Raw genomic sequence first — 14176 nt, 5'->3', positions numbered from 1 at the left:
ACCCCCACCGCCACATTCCGCAACGCCTGATGGCAACCCACCCCACTCTGTCTCCACACCGTACCAGCCTTACTCCCCCCCCTCCCCCCCCCCTCCCTCGCGCATGTCTTCCACGTCGGTTCCCACCGACGGCGGCGGACTCCTCGCATGTGCGCTGTACGAGTACGCGGGCGACGAAGGCGACACCCTTGCTGTCTCCCAAGGCGACATGCTCGACGTGCTCGACAACGAGACCGATCCGGAGTGGGCTTTTTGCCGCTCTACCGCCTCTGGCGCCACGGGCTATGTTCCGTCATCATACATCGAGATGGTCAACAGCAACGTGGACGACGATGACGACTTTGACCTTGATGCCCTCACCGCTGCCGCCTCGGCCATCGCCGATGCCGACGCGGAGGCTGTTCCTGATGCCGACCCTGAGCCGGCGCCGACCCCCGCCTCCGTCTCTGGTTCCGCTGACGCTGCTGCCTCCGCCTCTCCGTCCAAGCCGCTGCCCAAGCCCGCGGTCAAGCCCAAACCGCTGCCCAAGCCCGTGGTCAAGCCGAAGCCGCTCCCAAGCCCCGCCTCTGCCACCGGCGCGTCCCGCTCGCTCCCGACCATGCCGGGAGCAGCGGCCAGTGCCGGAACTGTGGCGGCCATCGGCGGCGGATCGTCCCCGCTGTGGCGGACCCAGACGCTCATCGACCTTTTTGCCGACCCGTCGCTTCCGCCGACTTCCACGACGCCGGCGACCACTCTGGCGACGCCGCTCACGGCGCTCTCTGCCACGCTCAACATCTACGCCGATGCCATCAGCTCGAGCTACCCTCCGCTGGCTGCCGCCCTCACAGCCGGCGCACAGATCGCCACTCGCATGGCCGAGTCGACGGACCTCCTTTGGCTGCTCGAGTCGGTGACCTCGCGGGTGGCAGCGCTCTCGGTTGACGACCTCCTCCTCATTCCGGGCGGCTGGCGCGATCCAGCCTCTTCCGTTGCTCATCTTATTGTCTTTGTCGTCCGCAAGACCTCGGCTGACGCCGTGTCGTTTACGGTCTGCAACGCCGGCCCGCCTGGCGCAGACTACCACCCTGCTGACATTGTGGCACCGCGTGCTGTCGCCTCGCGGCACATGGCCATCACCGCCCTCAACGTTCCGACCCAGCGGCTGACCAACTCGGCCTTTTGGTTCCTAGCTTACCGCTCGCTTTTCCCGTTGGCGGCGCCGACGGCCGAGGCCGATGCCCAAGCGACACCTCCCCTCCACCCTGCCGCCGTCCTCTACGAGCGCCTCATCCCGGCGCTGAACAACAGGCCGTTTGCCGCGGTGGCCTCGTACGCCACTCAGCCGGCTACTCTCCTCCCTGCCCCGCGCGGCGCGGACGCGTCGTCGGCCCTCCTAGCCAAGGTTGCGCTCCTGGCCATGGCGCCGCCCGACTCTGCGCCTGCCGTCGCCGTCGCGCTTGTCACTGCGCTGGCGGAGCAAGTCGCGCGCGATGCCACCGCTACACCGCCGTCGTCTTCCGAGCTTGTCATGATCCGAGCTGTTCGTGCCGGCCTTGCACGCGCCGCGCTCGATGCACCGTCGGATGCCGCCGTCGCCGCTGTCGAGGCCCTCTCTGCGGCCATTGAAGCGGCGTCGTCTCCGTCGCTCCCTACTCCGCTTCCGGCGCTTCCTGCGCCGCTTCCAGGCGTGGCCAAGACCTTCCCACTCCTCGACCGGCTGTTCGAGGCTGTCGACACGACTGCACTCGCTGGTGACGCCGCTGCGCCGCAAATTCTCCGCCCAGTCGAACTCACCTCCGTCGCGTCGACTGTCAGCACGCCTGCCGATGTTGCTGTCCTCCTTCGCAACGCTCTTGACGTCTGCACCCTCCTCGACAACCAAGCGGCCATCATCCGCAACACATATGCGCTTCGGGCCTCGCTCCTTGTCTCGGTCTTCACCTCGGTCATCCCGCTTCCGCTCCCGCCGTCGTCATCAGCCGCAGACCGGTGCTTCTGGCGAGCGCTTCCGATCACCCGCGCGACCCAGAACGAGCTCCTTCGCCTTCTGGCGCTTCTCGCCCGCCACTTTGCTGCTGTCTCGCTCTCGCTCAAGCTTACCCGCTCGTTCGACGCAGCCCGCATCATCACCCTTGGCTGCATCGCCGCCCTCGCCGACGCCATCCTTCGCGTTCCGGCCGCCGACGTTGTCTCCCAGCTCTCACTCCACTACAACGGCACTGCGCCCGGTCCACTCGCACCATTTGGCTTTACCATGGGCCACTTTGCCGAAGAGTCCGAGACCATGCGTCTCGTTGACCCGGCTCACGTCACCGCTCGCACCCAGCTCCTCGACTACTTTGACGACATCGAGGCCCTTGTTGACCCGCTCGGCTCGGGTTCTCATGTCATCTTTGCCTACGAGCGGTCACGCGCCTTCTCGCCCGCCGATGCGCTTTTCATCGGCAACCTTGCGCTCCAGCTTGGCTTTGACGACGCGCCTGACAAGCGCCCGGCCTACCTCTCTGGCGAGGATCCGCTTATGGTCGACGTGTATCCCGAGCTGAGCCACCTCCGCGACATTGTCTTCACCTTTAAGCTGCTCATGGCGCCTACCTCATCCGCGCTCCCGCCGCTCAAGGCGTGGCGGCCGAACGACGCGGCGCTCTCATTCTCGTACCAAAGTTCGGACGAAGTCTTTGTCGTCACCGGCTTTGATGAAAAGCTCGACCCGGTTGTCACCGGCCCTACCTCGGGCGCCAAGCTCGTGGCCAAGCTCGGCGGCTTCTTTGGTGCTAAAGCCCGTGCCAAGGCCGAGCGCCTCGCGGGCATTGCTTCCCGCGCTCCGCCCACCGGCTCGGACCCGTCTGTCCTTGCTGGCTCGCCCATCACCTCCGAAGAAGACGTGCTGCACATCCAGAACCTGCCCGACTTTGACAAGACGCTTGCGCCTGCCGATGCCGAGCTCCTTCTCTCCTTCCTCACTGTCCCCTACATTCGCATCCCGCTTGTTATCCGGTTCTTTGCCGACGACGCCCGCATCCAGGCCCTGGCTTCCCCGCTGCTGCAGGACGTGCTGGACGCCACCCTCTTTGAGCCTGGCCTCTGGCTTGACACCAGCGACCGCGTTGCACCGGCAGTCATTCCGTCGCCGACCAAGGACCATCTGGCCACGCCGGCCGGCCTCCTCTTCAACGAGCTCCTCCACGCGCCGCACGTTCTCCTCCCGGCGCTCGAGTCGCTGCTGGAGCTTGCGCTCCAGCTCGACACCGGGCGCTACGTCGAGTCGTCGTCGTCGGTTATCCTCTTTGTCATCCGCCTCCTTGTCCGCGTCCAGTCGTACATCCAGACGCTCCTCACCAACGCAGCCTGGCGCGAGTCTTCCGCCGACGCGCCCGCTGGCGTCGGCGGCGCTTCACACGTTCGCGGGCTCGATCTCTCGCCCTCGGCTCGCACCGTTCTCGCCGACGCCGAGTCGCGCCTTGCCTTTGTCCTCACCCACAACGTTGTTGACATCCTCGAGTCGTGGCGCATCGATGCCATGTCGGGCAAGAGCCGCAACATTTCGCGCGCTTGCATCATCATGGCCCACATCGGCTACATTTTCAAGAACATGCCCGACTGGCGCGAGCTCTCGTCGCGTGCTGTCTTTTGTCTCCTTGCCTCGCAGCTCTTCCTCAACGCTAACTACCGGTTCTCGCTCGAGGTCACCGCCACAGCTCCGTTTGTCGCTGTTGACCGTGACGACGAGAACGTGGCATCGCTTGAGGCTGCAGTCGAGGCCGATCTCGGCTTCCCGCAGATTGAGATGTTCCAGCTCTTCCAGAGCGCGCGCTCCAAGATTCACGACTGGCTTCTGGCCCACCCGCTCGCCACCAACGCCATCATGGAGCATCTCATCAAGGTCATGACTTTTGCCGGCTCGGTCACCGACCTTGTTGTTCCAGACTCGCCGGATCACCCCGCCGCGCTCAACGCCCGCAACTGGCTTCCGCTTGACCGCGCCTGGTGTGCCGGCCGCTACGTGCCCGAACCCGAGCTCATCCTCATGTCCTCGACCGAGCCGACCGATGGCGAGTTGTTCCGGGATTGGCTCACCCGGGTCACCACCGCAGACATTGCCACCGAGGTCAACGTCCAGCTCGGTGAGTTTACGCTCAAGAAGCGCCGCATGAAGGTGCTTGACGACGATGTCGGCGCCCATCCCGACTTTGTTGCTGTCTTTGGCCGCTCTGCCCTCGGCGCTGCCCGCATGCAAGTTGTCGATGTCGAGCGCCGTGATCACTGCGCATGGATGCGCTTGGTCGGCATCCGCCACGACGTCTTTGTTTGGGATGTCGACACCCGCGACGCCTACCCGCACCTCGGCCTCCGCCCGCTCTCCAAGCTCTCCGCTGCGGAGCACTGGCTCCGCGCCCTCGTCGAGCCGTTTGTGGCCAAGAACCTACCGGGCCTCATCCCATTTGTTGTGGAGACCTCGGAGACGCCGCTAGCCTCTGCCAACGATGCCGTTGTCTCGGGCATGCACGGCGATACGCTCAAGGAGCTGTACGTCACCCGCTCACCACCAGCTATCCATGTCTTCAACGTGGCCGAGCACGGCCGCCGTCTCTTCCGCTCGCTTGTTGCAACGTCATCGGCCCCGCTCTGCCTCGCCACTCTTGAGCCGATCTCCTCGTACTCGGTCGGTACCCCCCAAGCACCCGAGATCCGGACCCGCTCGCTTGTCATCAAGCGCGGCCTTGGCGGCGACATGGCGTGGGAGCAGTTTATTCCTGCTCGCTACCTCCGCGGTGTCCTCCCGCACGCCCTCCTTGAGGGTCGTCTCTACTGGCAGGACGATGCCACCCGCATCATCCGCGGCTATCCGGACCCGCACTTTACCCCAGACGCGGCGACGTCGCCGTACCTTTCTGCACCAGACTTTGCCTCGACTCTCATCGTCGTCTCACCCGCAGGCGGTGGCGAGCCATCCCAGCTCGCCACCATTGCGCGCGTGCCTGCTGTCACGCGCGGCGCCCGCCTTGTTGCTGCGCCAGACGCTCAGCCGGCGACGCTCTACAACCTGGCCACGACTCCTGCATCATCGCCGGCCCGCAAGCTCGCCGAGCTCTTTATGCGCGCCGAGGACCTGGCTCACATTCTTCCGTGGTCTAAGCCGGGAGCTCCCGACGAGCTCGGCTGTGTTGAGCTCCCGCGGCTCGGCCTTTCGTTTGTGGTCGACTCCGCCGGTCGCCTCGCCTCGGCGGAGCATGCCGGCTACCATCTTGCTGGGCCTGACGAGCTTGCCACTGCCGAAGCTTGGCTTGATCCGCTCCTCCACGGCCTTCCGGCCTCACTTGTCCTCGTTAATGACTACGCGCAGTACGCCATTCTTGTCCCGGCCCTCACCCAGCCGCTCAAGAAGCCCGGAGCAAGTCTCTTCCGCACCGCGCTCATCCTCAACCGCTCGAATGCTCGGTGGCACGCGGCGGTCGGCGACGTTAAGCACTACCTCTACACTGTTCATGACTCGCATGCATTCGTCATTCCACCCACGCTCTCGGCCTCGCTCTACCTCTTGCTCTGGCGGTTCATTGCTCGGCGCTATGCCGACGTTGTTGCCATGGCAGAGTCCATTGTCACCGACACTGAGCTCTCGGCAGAGGAGGCACAGATCTTTGCCTCGCTCGCTGTTGTTGCCGACGACGTCTCGCCTGCTGCCCACGCCGCTCGGGTCAAGATTGGCCTGGCCACTCTTGCGGCGCGTCCCACCATGCCGCTTCCATTCGATTTTGCCTCTGAGCTCGAGGCCTACCTTTGCTGGCGCGACTACGTTCCCGCCGCCGCTCGGCTCTCGATGGCCGAAGAGCTTGAGTGTCTCGAAGCTGTCGGCTCGGCGCTTGACCACCACTACTTTGTCTTCAACACTCGCGTTCTCAACGAGGCCTTTACCGCCTTTGCGCCACATGGTGTCGTCCCGAAGGCGCCTCCCGCTCCGCACCTCGCCTCCCTCTCAAGCTCCCGACAGTCCGCCGTGCCTCGCTCTGCTTCGAGACCCTTCCAGTCGACGACTCGGCTGCCCAGAGCTCTTCAAAGTTCAAGCTTCTTAACCGCTCGCTGCCGTTCTACGAGCGACCGGCCGACGAGTACAAGTCAGGCACACCGGCGATGGAGCTTGTCGCTTCGGCCCTCGACGTTGGCGACGTTCGCCTCACCGGTCCGCTTGGCTTCCTCTTCCTCTACGAGCTCCTCACCTCGTCGCTCGGCATTCGTCTTCTCCTCCGCGACGACGCCGGCTACACACTCGGCTACTTTCTCCTTCGCCTCCTGCCCGATGACGTTTTTGCCGAGCCTTCTAACCTCCGCTCGATCCTGCAGCTTCTCTCGTGGCACCCGCAGCTTGCCACTGCCGATCGCGACCTATTCCCGCACTATCCGGTCGTGCTCGCCGCCAAGCAGTCGAGATTCTTCAAGAAGGGTGGCGCAGGCATTCGCCTGCTCAAGGCTGTTCACTCGGCGGTCTCGTCCCGTTGGTCGGAGCTCGACGTCTCGGCCGCCGTCGCCGAAGCTGTCGCCGATGCTCCGCGCCAGGCGCCAATGGCCTTTGAAGTTGGCCCTGTCACCCAAGACTACCTCTCGAGCAACGGCCTTCTTGCGCCGCGGGTGGTGAACACAGGGTGCGCGCTCCGCCGGCTCCGCCCGCTTGACGCGCATGCCGATCGCTTCCCCGCCCTGGTGACACTCTCGCCGGACGACGTCGCTGCCTTTGCTGGCAACCCGCTCGCGCCGCTTGGCCTCGACTTGTACGTCGAGACCAAGTCTGCAGACAAGCAGCTCTCTGCTGAACTTCCATTTGATGTCTCGCGCCACCCGGCGTCGAAGGCGCCCATTGCGGTTGCCATGCTCGAGCGCCTCACGGCTGACGTTGCCGCGCATGCTGCGGCAACGAACGCTGCGCTGCCGCCGTCGATCCGTGTCTGTGACACCACGTCGGTCTCGGAGCTGGCCTCAAAGCTGGAAGCGCTGCTTGCTGCTGACCGGGCGCGCGCTGCCGCCACCATTTCTGCGGTTATGGAGCTCGTCAATGGCGGGACTGCCCAGACGCTTGCTGCGCGGTTGAGTCTTGCCGCCGGCATCGTCCCGCGCCTCTCGTTTGAGATGCTTGTCGCGTGGCTGCTCTCGCCGCAAGGCATGTCCTCGCTCAGCGTCTACCACCCATGGTTTGACGACCTCTCGCTTGCATCGGCGCTCGAGCTCGTTCTTGTCTCGGCCCTCCTTGTGGTCAACCGCATTGCAGCAGCGACGCGGGCGCTCTCTCTGGCGCGCGACCTTCTCGGCCTCCTCGCACCGGGCTCCAGCGCGTCGCCGTCGGCTGTCTCTCTCAAAGCCAACGAGCTGGCGGCGGCGCTCTCGGCCTCACGCCACTACATGAAGGTGGGCGACCGCGGCGTGACGTATGATCCGCGCTTTCTCATTTTTGAGTTCTCGTCGAGCCTTCTCCTCCGCGCGGCGCAGGTTACGCTTGTCGGCAAGTTTATGGGCTCGGTCGAGTCGGGTAGCTCGCTTTGCCACCAGATGATCATGGGCGCTGGCAAGACGACGGTTGTCGCGCCGCTTCTTGCGCTCATGCTCACGGCCTCGCCCAAGCTAGTCGTTCAGGTTGTTCCGGCGGCGCTCCTGCCGTTCTCGCGGTCGGTGATGCGCGAAAAGTTCTCGTCTCTCATTCGCAAACCTGTGTACACCTTTGAGTTCTCGCGGTCGTCCGAGGTCGACGCGTCGCTGCTTGCCAAGCTCCGCAAGGCGCGGGCGTCTGGCGCGGTAGTCATTGCCTCGCCCACCGCCATCAAGTCGTTTGCCATCAAGTTTGTGGAGATTGTACACATTCTCGAGTCGGAACAGACGCGGTCGTCCGAGGACGCCGCCATTCCGCGTGGGCTCATTGCTCGGCTCAAGCGCAAGATTACCGAGTCATCGGCGAGCAACACACCGCTCCTTGACGCGCTCCGTGCGCAGGCAACGCTATGTGTCTCCATTTTGGAGATGTTTGAGGACGGCTCGCTGATGCTGGACGAAGTCGATCTCTTGCTCCATCCGCTCAAGTCTGAGCTCAACTGGCCGATGGGGCCAAAGGATCCGCTTGACTTTACCGCGCATGGTCTCCGCTGGGCTGTGCCGTGGCACCTCCTCGACGCAGTCTCGCCGCGGGCCATGACTGTCGATGCGCAGGACTCGACGTTTGCGCTCTCGACGCTCGAGCAGATTGACGCGGTCCTTGACGCTGGCTCGCGACTGCAGGCGCTGCAGATGACGCCGCATCTTGTGCTCCTCGACAAGGGCTACTACCACGACGCCATCAAGCCGCTTCTTGCGCAGTGGATGCTGGTGTTCTTTGCGGACAAGAAGATGCCCAAGGCTGTGGCCCGCTCCTCAATCCACGAGTACCTGTTGCATGGGCCTGTGGCCGCGCCGGACGCCGCCGCCGCCATCGCCGCCCACATGAATGACGGGCAAATTCGCCTCCTCAATCTCTCGTACTCTTGGCTCAACTGTTTCATGCCGCATGTTCTCTCCAAGATCAACCGGGTCAAGTACGGGCTGCTCTCACCGCTGGCGCTCTCGATGGCGCTGGCGCGCGATCCGGCCATGCCTGAGGCGCGCAAGCTCCTTGCGGTGCCGTACATCGGCAAGGATGTGCCGTCGCCGGCTTCGGAGTTTTCGCACCCGGACGTGGTGCTGGGCCTCACCATTCTCGCCTATCGTTATGAGGGCATCCGGCCGTCTGACTTTGCCGCCGTCATGTCCCAGCTCAAAAAGGACATGGCTGCCGAGTCTGGCCCGTACGAGAAGCGAGTTGCGTGTGCCACGTATCAGACCTGGGTTGAGCGTGCTGGCGGCGCTGTCCGCGGCTCTGCCAAGTGGCGCGCCCTCAACCGGAAGGTCATTGCCGAGTCGGCCAAGGCCTCGTCCCGAGCGCACGACGCGTTTGGCACAAGCCAAGACAAAGGCAAGGCTGAGACGGATGCCACCGACGCCACGGCTGCTGCAGCTGTTGCTGACGCTGCGTCGTCGTCCGACGACGAGCTCGACAGTGACTCCCTTCTTGCTGCTGTCCAGGCGGCGCAGATCAACATGGCTGCGCTGGAGCCATCGCCGGCCACATCGTCACCGCCGGCCGCAACAGGCGATGCTGCCGGCGAGCTCGAGCTCGACGCTATTGAGGGCCTCGACCTTGCTGCGACGCTCAAGGCGGCGTCGATGGAGGTGAGGATGGGCGGGGTGCGCGAGGCCGGCGAGGTCGGTGCGCTTGTGGCGGTCTCGCCGCTCGTGGCCGCGGCCAAGGCGCTCGATGCTGCCGGAGACGGGCCCAAGTACCTCTCGCCGTACGACGACGTGTGGGCGTTGCAGATTCTCAACACTCGCGACGCGGAGCAGATGCATGTGCTGTACAAGTTGCTCTCATCGTCGCCGCACCTCATCCAGTGGTACCTGTTCGAGATGGTGTTCCCCAAGACGATGGAGTTCCAGACGCTCAAGCTCACAGCCTCGGGCCAGGAGCTTGGTGGTGATCTGCTGTTTGCGACGCGGCTCGGATTCTCGGGCACGCCGTCGGACTTGCTGCCTGTCGAGTTTGGCAAGTGCGCGTTTGAGACCGGCGACGACGGCAAGATGATTTCGACGCTCACGTCACCGTCGATTGTGTCTGCGCATGCTGTGGCCAAAGGCTGGTGCGCGACGAGCCTTTTGGACGAGATTGCCCAGTCGGAGGCCGGCTTCTCGGCGCTCATTGACACTGGGGCGCTCATCACGGGGCTGACGAACGAGGAAGTGGCGCGGTACCTGCTTGACGCTGGACTTCCCGACATGGATGGAGTGGTGTTCCTTGACGAGCTCGACCGCAAGATGATTCTTGTTCGCTCGGGTTACAAGGTCATGAAGCTGGAGCAGTGCGGAATTGCCAAGTCGAAGCGGTTCTCGTTCTACGACCAGATCCACACGACCGGGATGGACATCAAGCAGAGCTACACGGCGTCTGCGGTGCTCACGCTCGGTAAGGACATGACGTTCCGTGACTACGCGCAAGGCGCATACCGGATGCGTGGCATTGGCAAGGGCCAGACGCTCGTCCTCTACGTCATTCCCGAGGTGCTGCGGCTGATCGAGATCGAGGTGGCGATCGGTGACCCGAGCCGGGCCGAGGTCGACATGGCCTCGCCAGGCTTCCTCAACGACGTCACGGCGTGGCTGACCATCAACTCGATGAAGGCGGAGAAGCTGCAGGCCTCGCTCCTTCGCGAGCAGAACCTGGCTAACGTCTGGCGAAAGCACGCGTACCGTCAGCTGGAGGTTATTCTTGCGCCAGAGCACACGCCACACCTGTCGCTTGCTTCGGATGGCGGCGGCCCGTCGCTCCGCGACTGCGTCGACGTCTTCCGCGAGCGTATTGACATGGCGGTGGACAATACGGTGCCAAGTGCGAGCTCGGACGGGCTAGCGCGGTTGGAGGCTCTCGCGGCGTCGCGGGCCGTCTTTGTGGTCACGCCGGAGGAGAAGGCTGTGGTCGAGGCCGTCCTCCACCCGCACGTTGCCGTGGCCGGCTCCGAGTCTGAGGCCGAGTCCGAGGTTGACGAGGACGATGCGGCGGCACGAGCATTTACCTCTGAGATGGTCCAAGAGCAAGAACAGGAGCAAGAGCAAGAACAGGAGCAGGAGCAGGAGCAGGAGATGGAGATCGAGCAGGAGCAGGAGGCGATTGCGGTGATGGAGCCTGTCAAGCGCAACTACTATCGCAAGGCGCCCAAGGCCAAGTCGTGGCGGCTGGATCGGCTGTGCAAGGCGCCGGGCGGTCCGTTCTACCCGCTCTCTCAGCTGCGGGTCAAGACGCCCGAGGGCCAGTCGCCAGAGCTCAACTTTCCATCTGCGATGCATGTGTCGACGAACCACTACGCACCCAAGTGGGGCGTGTCGTCCAAGTACCGGCGGCTCAAGAACGTGACGGTGCTTGTTGAGTACATACCAGATGTTGCGGCGCTGGTGCCTGCGGCGAGCCTGGAGCCTGTGCCGGACTCGCACCCGCTGACCGAGGAGCAGTTGGCCAAGCTGCGGTCGGCGTTTGGCATGTTCGACATCAACTCAGACGAGTGCCTCAACGAGGTCGAAATGAGGTATGTGCTCAAGTCACTGGACATGGATGTATTCCCCAAGCCACACGCACCGGGCTCGATCTTTGGCGGAGCCGGCGAAGGCAACGCTGACGCCGGGTACGACTCTGACGACTCTGACGCCGAGTACGAGGCGCAGCGCGAGAGCCTGGCGGCGTCGCTGTCGGCAGCGTTCCGGGCGATGGACCGCAACAACAACGGAGTTGTAGACATCGACGAGATGATCGAGGCAATGGCGTCGCACTCGTTCTATGGGGCGCAGGACGGGCGGTACTACGTGGCAGTCACGCTCGAAGAGGCGCAGGACATCCGTGGGTGGCTCCACCTCCGGCAGGCTGCGGGCTCGCTGTTTGATGGGATGGTGTTTGATGGCGTGGAGGACTCTGGGGCGCGCGGGTCGAGCTCGTCGGCAAGCGACACCGAGTGGTCTTCGCTCGACGAGGACGACGTTGCAACCGGCGGCGAGCGGACCGCCGTGGCGCTCCGGTTTGGCGATGTGGTGCTGGACGCGTCAGAGCTGTACTCCCCCGGCCCACAGTACGCGACGCAGGGCGTGGTGGATGCCTACCGGTGGTTCAATTCTGAGATGCACTTTAAGTCGAAGCGGGCGAACGTGCTCCTTCGGCTGCTGCAGCACAACAGCGTCGAGGTACGGACCGAGTACTTTGCGGCGGTGCGGAGCCTTCGGCGGCGGTGGCAGGGCACGCTCGCAGGCAAGGCTGTGGAGCGCGTCCTTGTCACAGCAGACGAGTACGACATGCTTCGGCACCGGGCGGCGGTGGAGCGGTTCCGTGCGCTCCTCCGATCGCGCGGCCTGTACCTGCAGGACGCGTTTCAGCTGTTTGATCACGACGGCGACGCGTTCCTCAACCCGGAGGAGCTGTACGGCGGCATCGAGTGGCTCGGGATCAACATGAGCCCGGAGCAGGTCCGCGAGCTAGTGTCCGAGATCGACCAGAACGCCGACGGCGAGATCACGTGGAAGGAGTTCCGGGCAGCATTCCACGACTCGGACGAATCGGACTGGGCGGTAACGGTCTTGGCCGACGACCTCACCGACGCGGTGGTGGTGCCGAAGAGCCTGATGGAGAGCGGAGCGGACGGCGAGGCACAGGCCGTCGAGGCCACCATGGTCGATCGTTCCGTCCTCCTCAAGACCAAGGTTAAGACGCTCGAAGTGGACGACTTTGTCAAAGTGTGGACGTCGCAGGGGACGGGCTCGCGATCGTTGGTCTCGCTTTGGCTCCCGGACGTGCAGCATTCGGGGCTGGGTAAGGTCTTCCACGCGCGGCGGGTTGGGGTCTGCCTCGGCATGTACGGCTCCGACTCGTACAAGGCGCCGAGCAAGGACTCGCTCGGCAAGCGGCTGACGGTTCATCTCAAGGACAAGGCTGCATCGCGGCTGACCGGCTCCAAGAACCTCGACCGGGTCCTCGCCGAGTTCTTCCCGCACCCGATCCGGTTCCATGAGGTGTGGCGGCAGCTCCGCGGAGCCGAGCCAGTGTATGTGTGGGAGGCCATGCCGCCGAGCGATGGCTACGTCGCGCTGGGAATGGTGGCGACCAAGACGCCCGAGCCACCGGCGCTCGACTCGATGCGGTGCATCCTACGAAGCCTGGTGGTGCCGGCGGCGTCACCGCCGAGCCAGCTGTGGTCCGATGAGGGAACCGGCGGCGGCGCCGGCTCGTTCTGGATCGTCAACAAGCTCGGCCACGTCCATGTGGTGGCCGGCCTCGAGCCACCGACCGGCGAGTTCTGGGAAATCCGCGATGACTCGGGCTTCCTCCTCACCCAGGCCGACATTCAGACGGCCGAGGACGAGCTTATGGCCGACGCGTGGTAAACACATTTACTGCTTGCCCTTGCTGATGAGGTACTCGGGCTTGGAGACGTTGATGCCAGTGTCGCGGAGCGCGGCGACAAGGTCCTCTGTACGCAGCACAAAGGCATCGTCGGCAGCCGACTTTTTCTTGCTCTGCTGGCGGATTTTGCAGAACTGCAGCGCCGAGTTGGTGACGTCGGATACAAACTTCTCTGCGGCCAGAGCCATCAGCTGCTGCACCCGCATGTCTGTCGTAACGCACCCCGCAGACTCCATGTAGTGGGCCGTAACCTCGGGTGGGATCTGTCCTCCCACAATAACCAGTCGCATGCATACCCCCCCCCCCCCCCCCCGATCCGATCCGATCCAATCAGTGTTCAGCGTCCATAGCCAGCATCCGGCGACCCGGCCAGCGTCCATTGCAGCGGCCAGTGGCCAGCGCCCGTCCCAGCGCCCATCCCATGTCCGTCCCACCGCCAGCCCAAGTACCAAGCAACCAAGCCAGCCAAGTCCACCACGAAGCCGGTCAAGTCAGCCAAGTCATAACCGCAGAGTCCACCCCATTCCCAAGCCCATACCCACCATGAGTGACCCCCCCTCCCCCCTCCCCTCCCCCCTCCCCCCCCGCTCGTCCTTGCACCTACCGTGGGCACAAAGTCCTTGAGCGACTCGAGCAGGGCCTCGACCTCAGCCTGCGCCTGGGCCTCCCCCTCGTCGGCTGGGCCTTTGCTTGTGTTGTTGCTGCTGCTCCCTGCACCCGCAGCCTCGCCATGGCTCGTCTCTGTGGTCTCCATGGCGGCTGCTCCGCCGGCTGCCGGACTGCCTGCTGTGCTGCCGCCCATTCCCGCCACCTGCCCACCCGCTCCCGCCCCCTCACCCGTCTCCATGGCCACCAGTCCGTTCTCGCTCAAGCCGCCGCCTGCCTCCATCGTCGTCTTTCTGTAGAGGTGTATGTGCGGTGTTGGTGGAGGTGGGTGACGGGCTGATCGATCGGGCGGGTGATCGATCGGGCGGGTGATCGATCGGGCGGGTGATCGATCGGGCGAAGAGGCCGGCCTAGCCTGGGGATAGGTATGGGGGGGGGTGTCGGGCTGAACGCAGCCTATGCCTGCTTGCCTGTGTGCAAAGGCATGCTAGGTATGGGCGGGTGGTTGATCGATCGGGCGGACCTGGCGGCGGGGTGATCACGGGGGAGCGTTCATCGGGAGCGATGATCGATGGGGATGGATGCTGGGGAAGGACCAAGACAAAG

At 64.5% G+C, this 14176-nt stretch overlaps 2 protein-coding genes across 2 annotated transcripts; one reads left to right on the top strand and one right to left on the bottom strand.

The window, feature by feature from the left end:
• Window positions 1–103: 103 nt before the first annotated feature.
• On the top strand, window positions 104–12945 carry AMSG_08995 (uncharacterized protein; the record flags this gene model as incomplete). The annotated part of the gene is made up of 2 exons (XM_013899497.1): window positions 104–5914; window positions 5962–12945. The coding sequence occupies 2 exons, from the start codon at window positions 104–106 to the stop codon at window positions 12943–12945; spliced, it is 12795 nt and encodes a 4264-aa protein (XP_013754951.1).
• AMSG_08994 (transcription initiation factor TFIID subunit 10) lies at window positions 12938–13864 on the bottom strand. Its single transcript, XM_013899496.1, has 2 exons — window positions 13569–13864; window positions 12938–13227 (listed from the first exon to the last, which is right to left on the bottom strand). Exons 1-2 carry the CDS (start codon window positions 13851–13853, stop codon window positions 12952–12954), a joined length of 561 nt encoding a protein of 186 aa, XP_013754950.1. The 5' UTR covers window positions 13854–13864; the 3' UTR covers window positions 12938–12951.
• Window positions 13865–14176: the final 312 nt, after the last annotated feature.

The sequence above is a fragment of the Thecamonas trahens genome (assembly GCF_000142905.1).
Source record: "Thecamonas trahens ATCC 50062 unplaced genomic scaffold supercont1.44, whole genome shotgun sequence".
Classification (NCBI taxonomy): domain Eukaryota; order Apusomonadida; family Apusomonadidae; genus Thecamonas; species Thecamonas trahens.
This window is presented reverse-complemented; position numbering and strand designations above follow the sequence as displayed.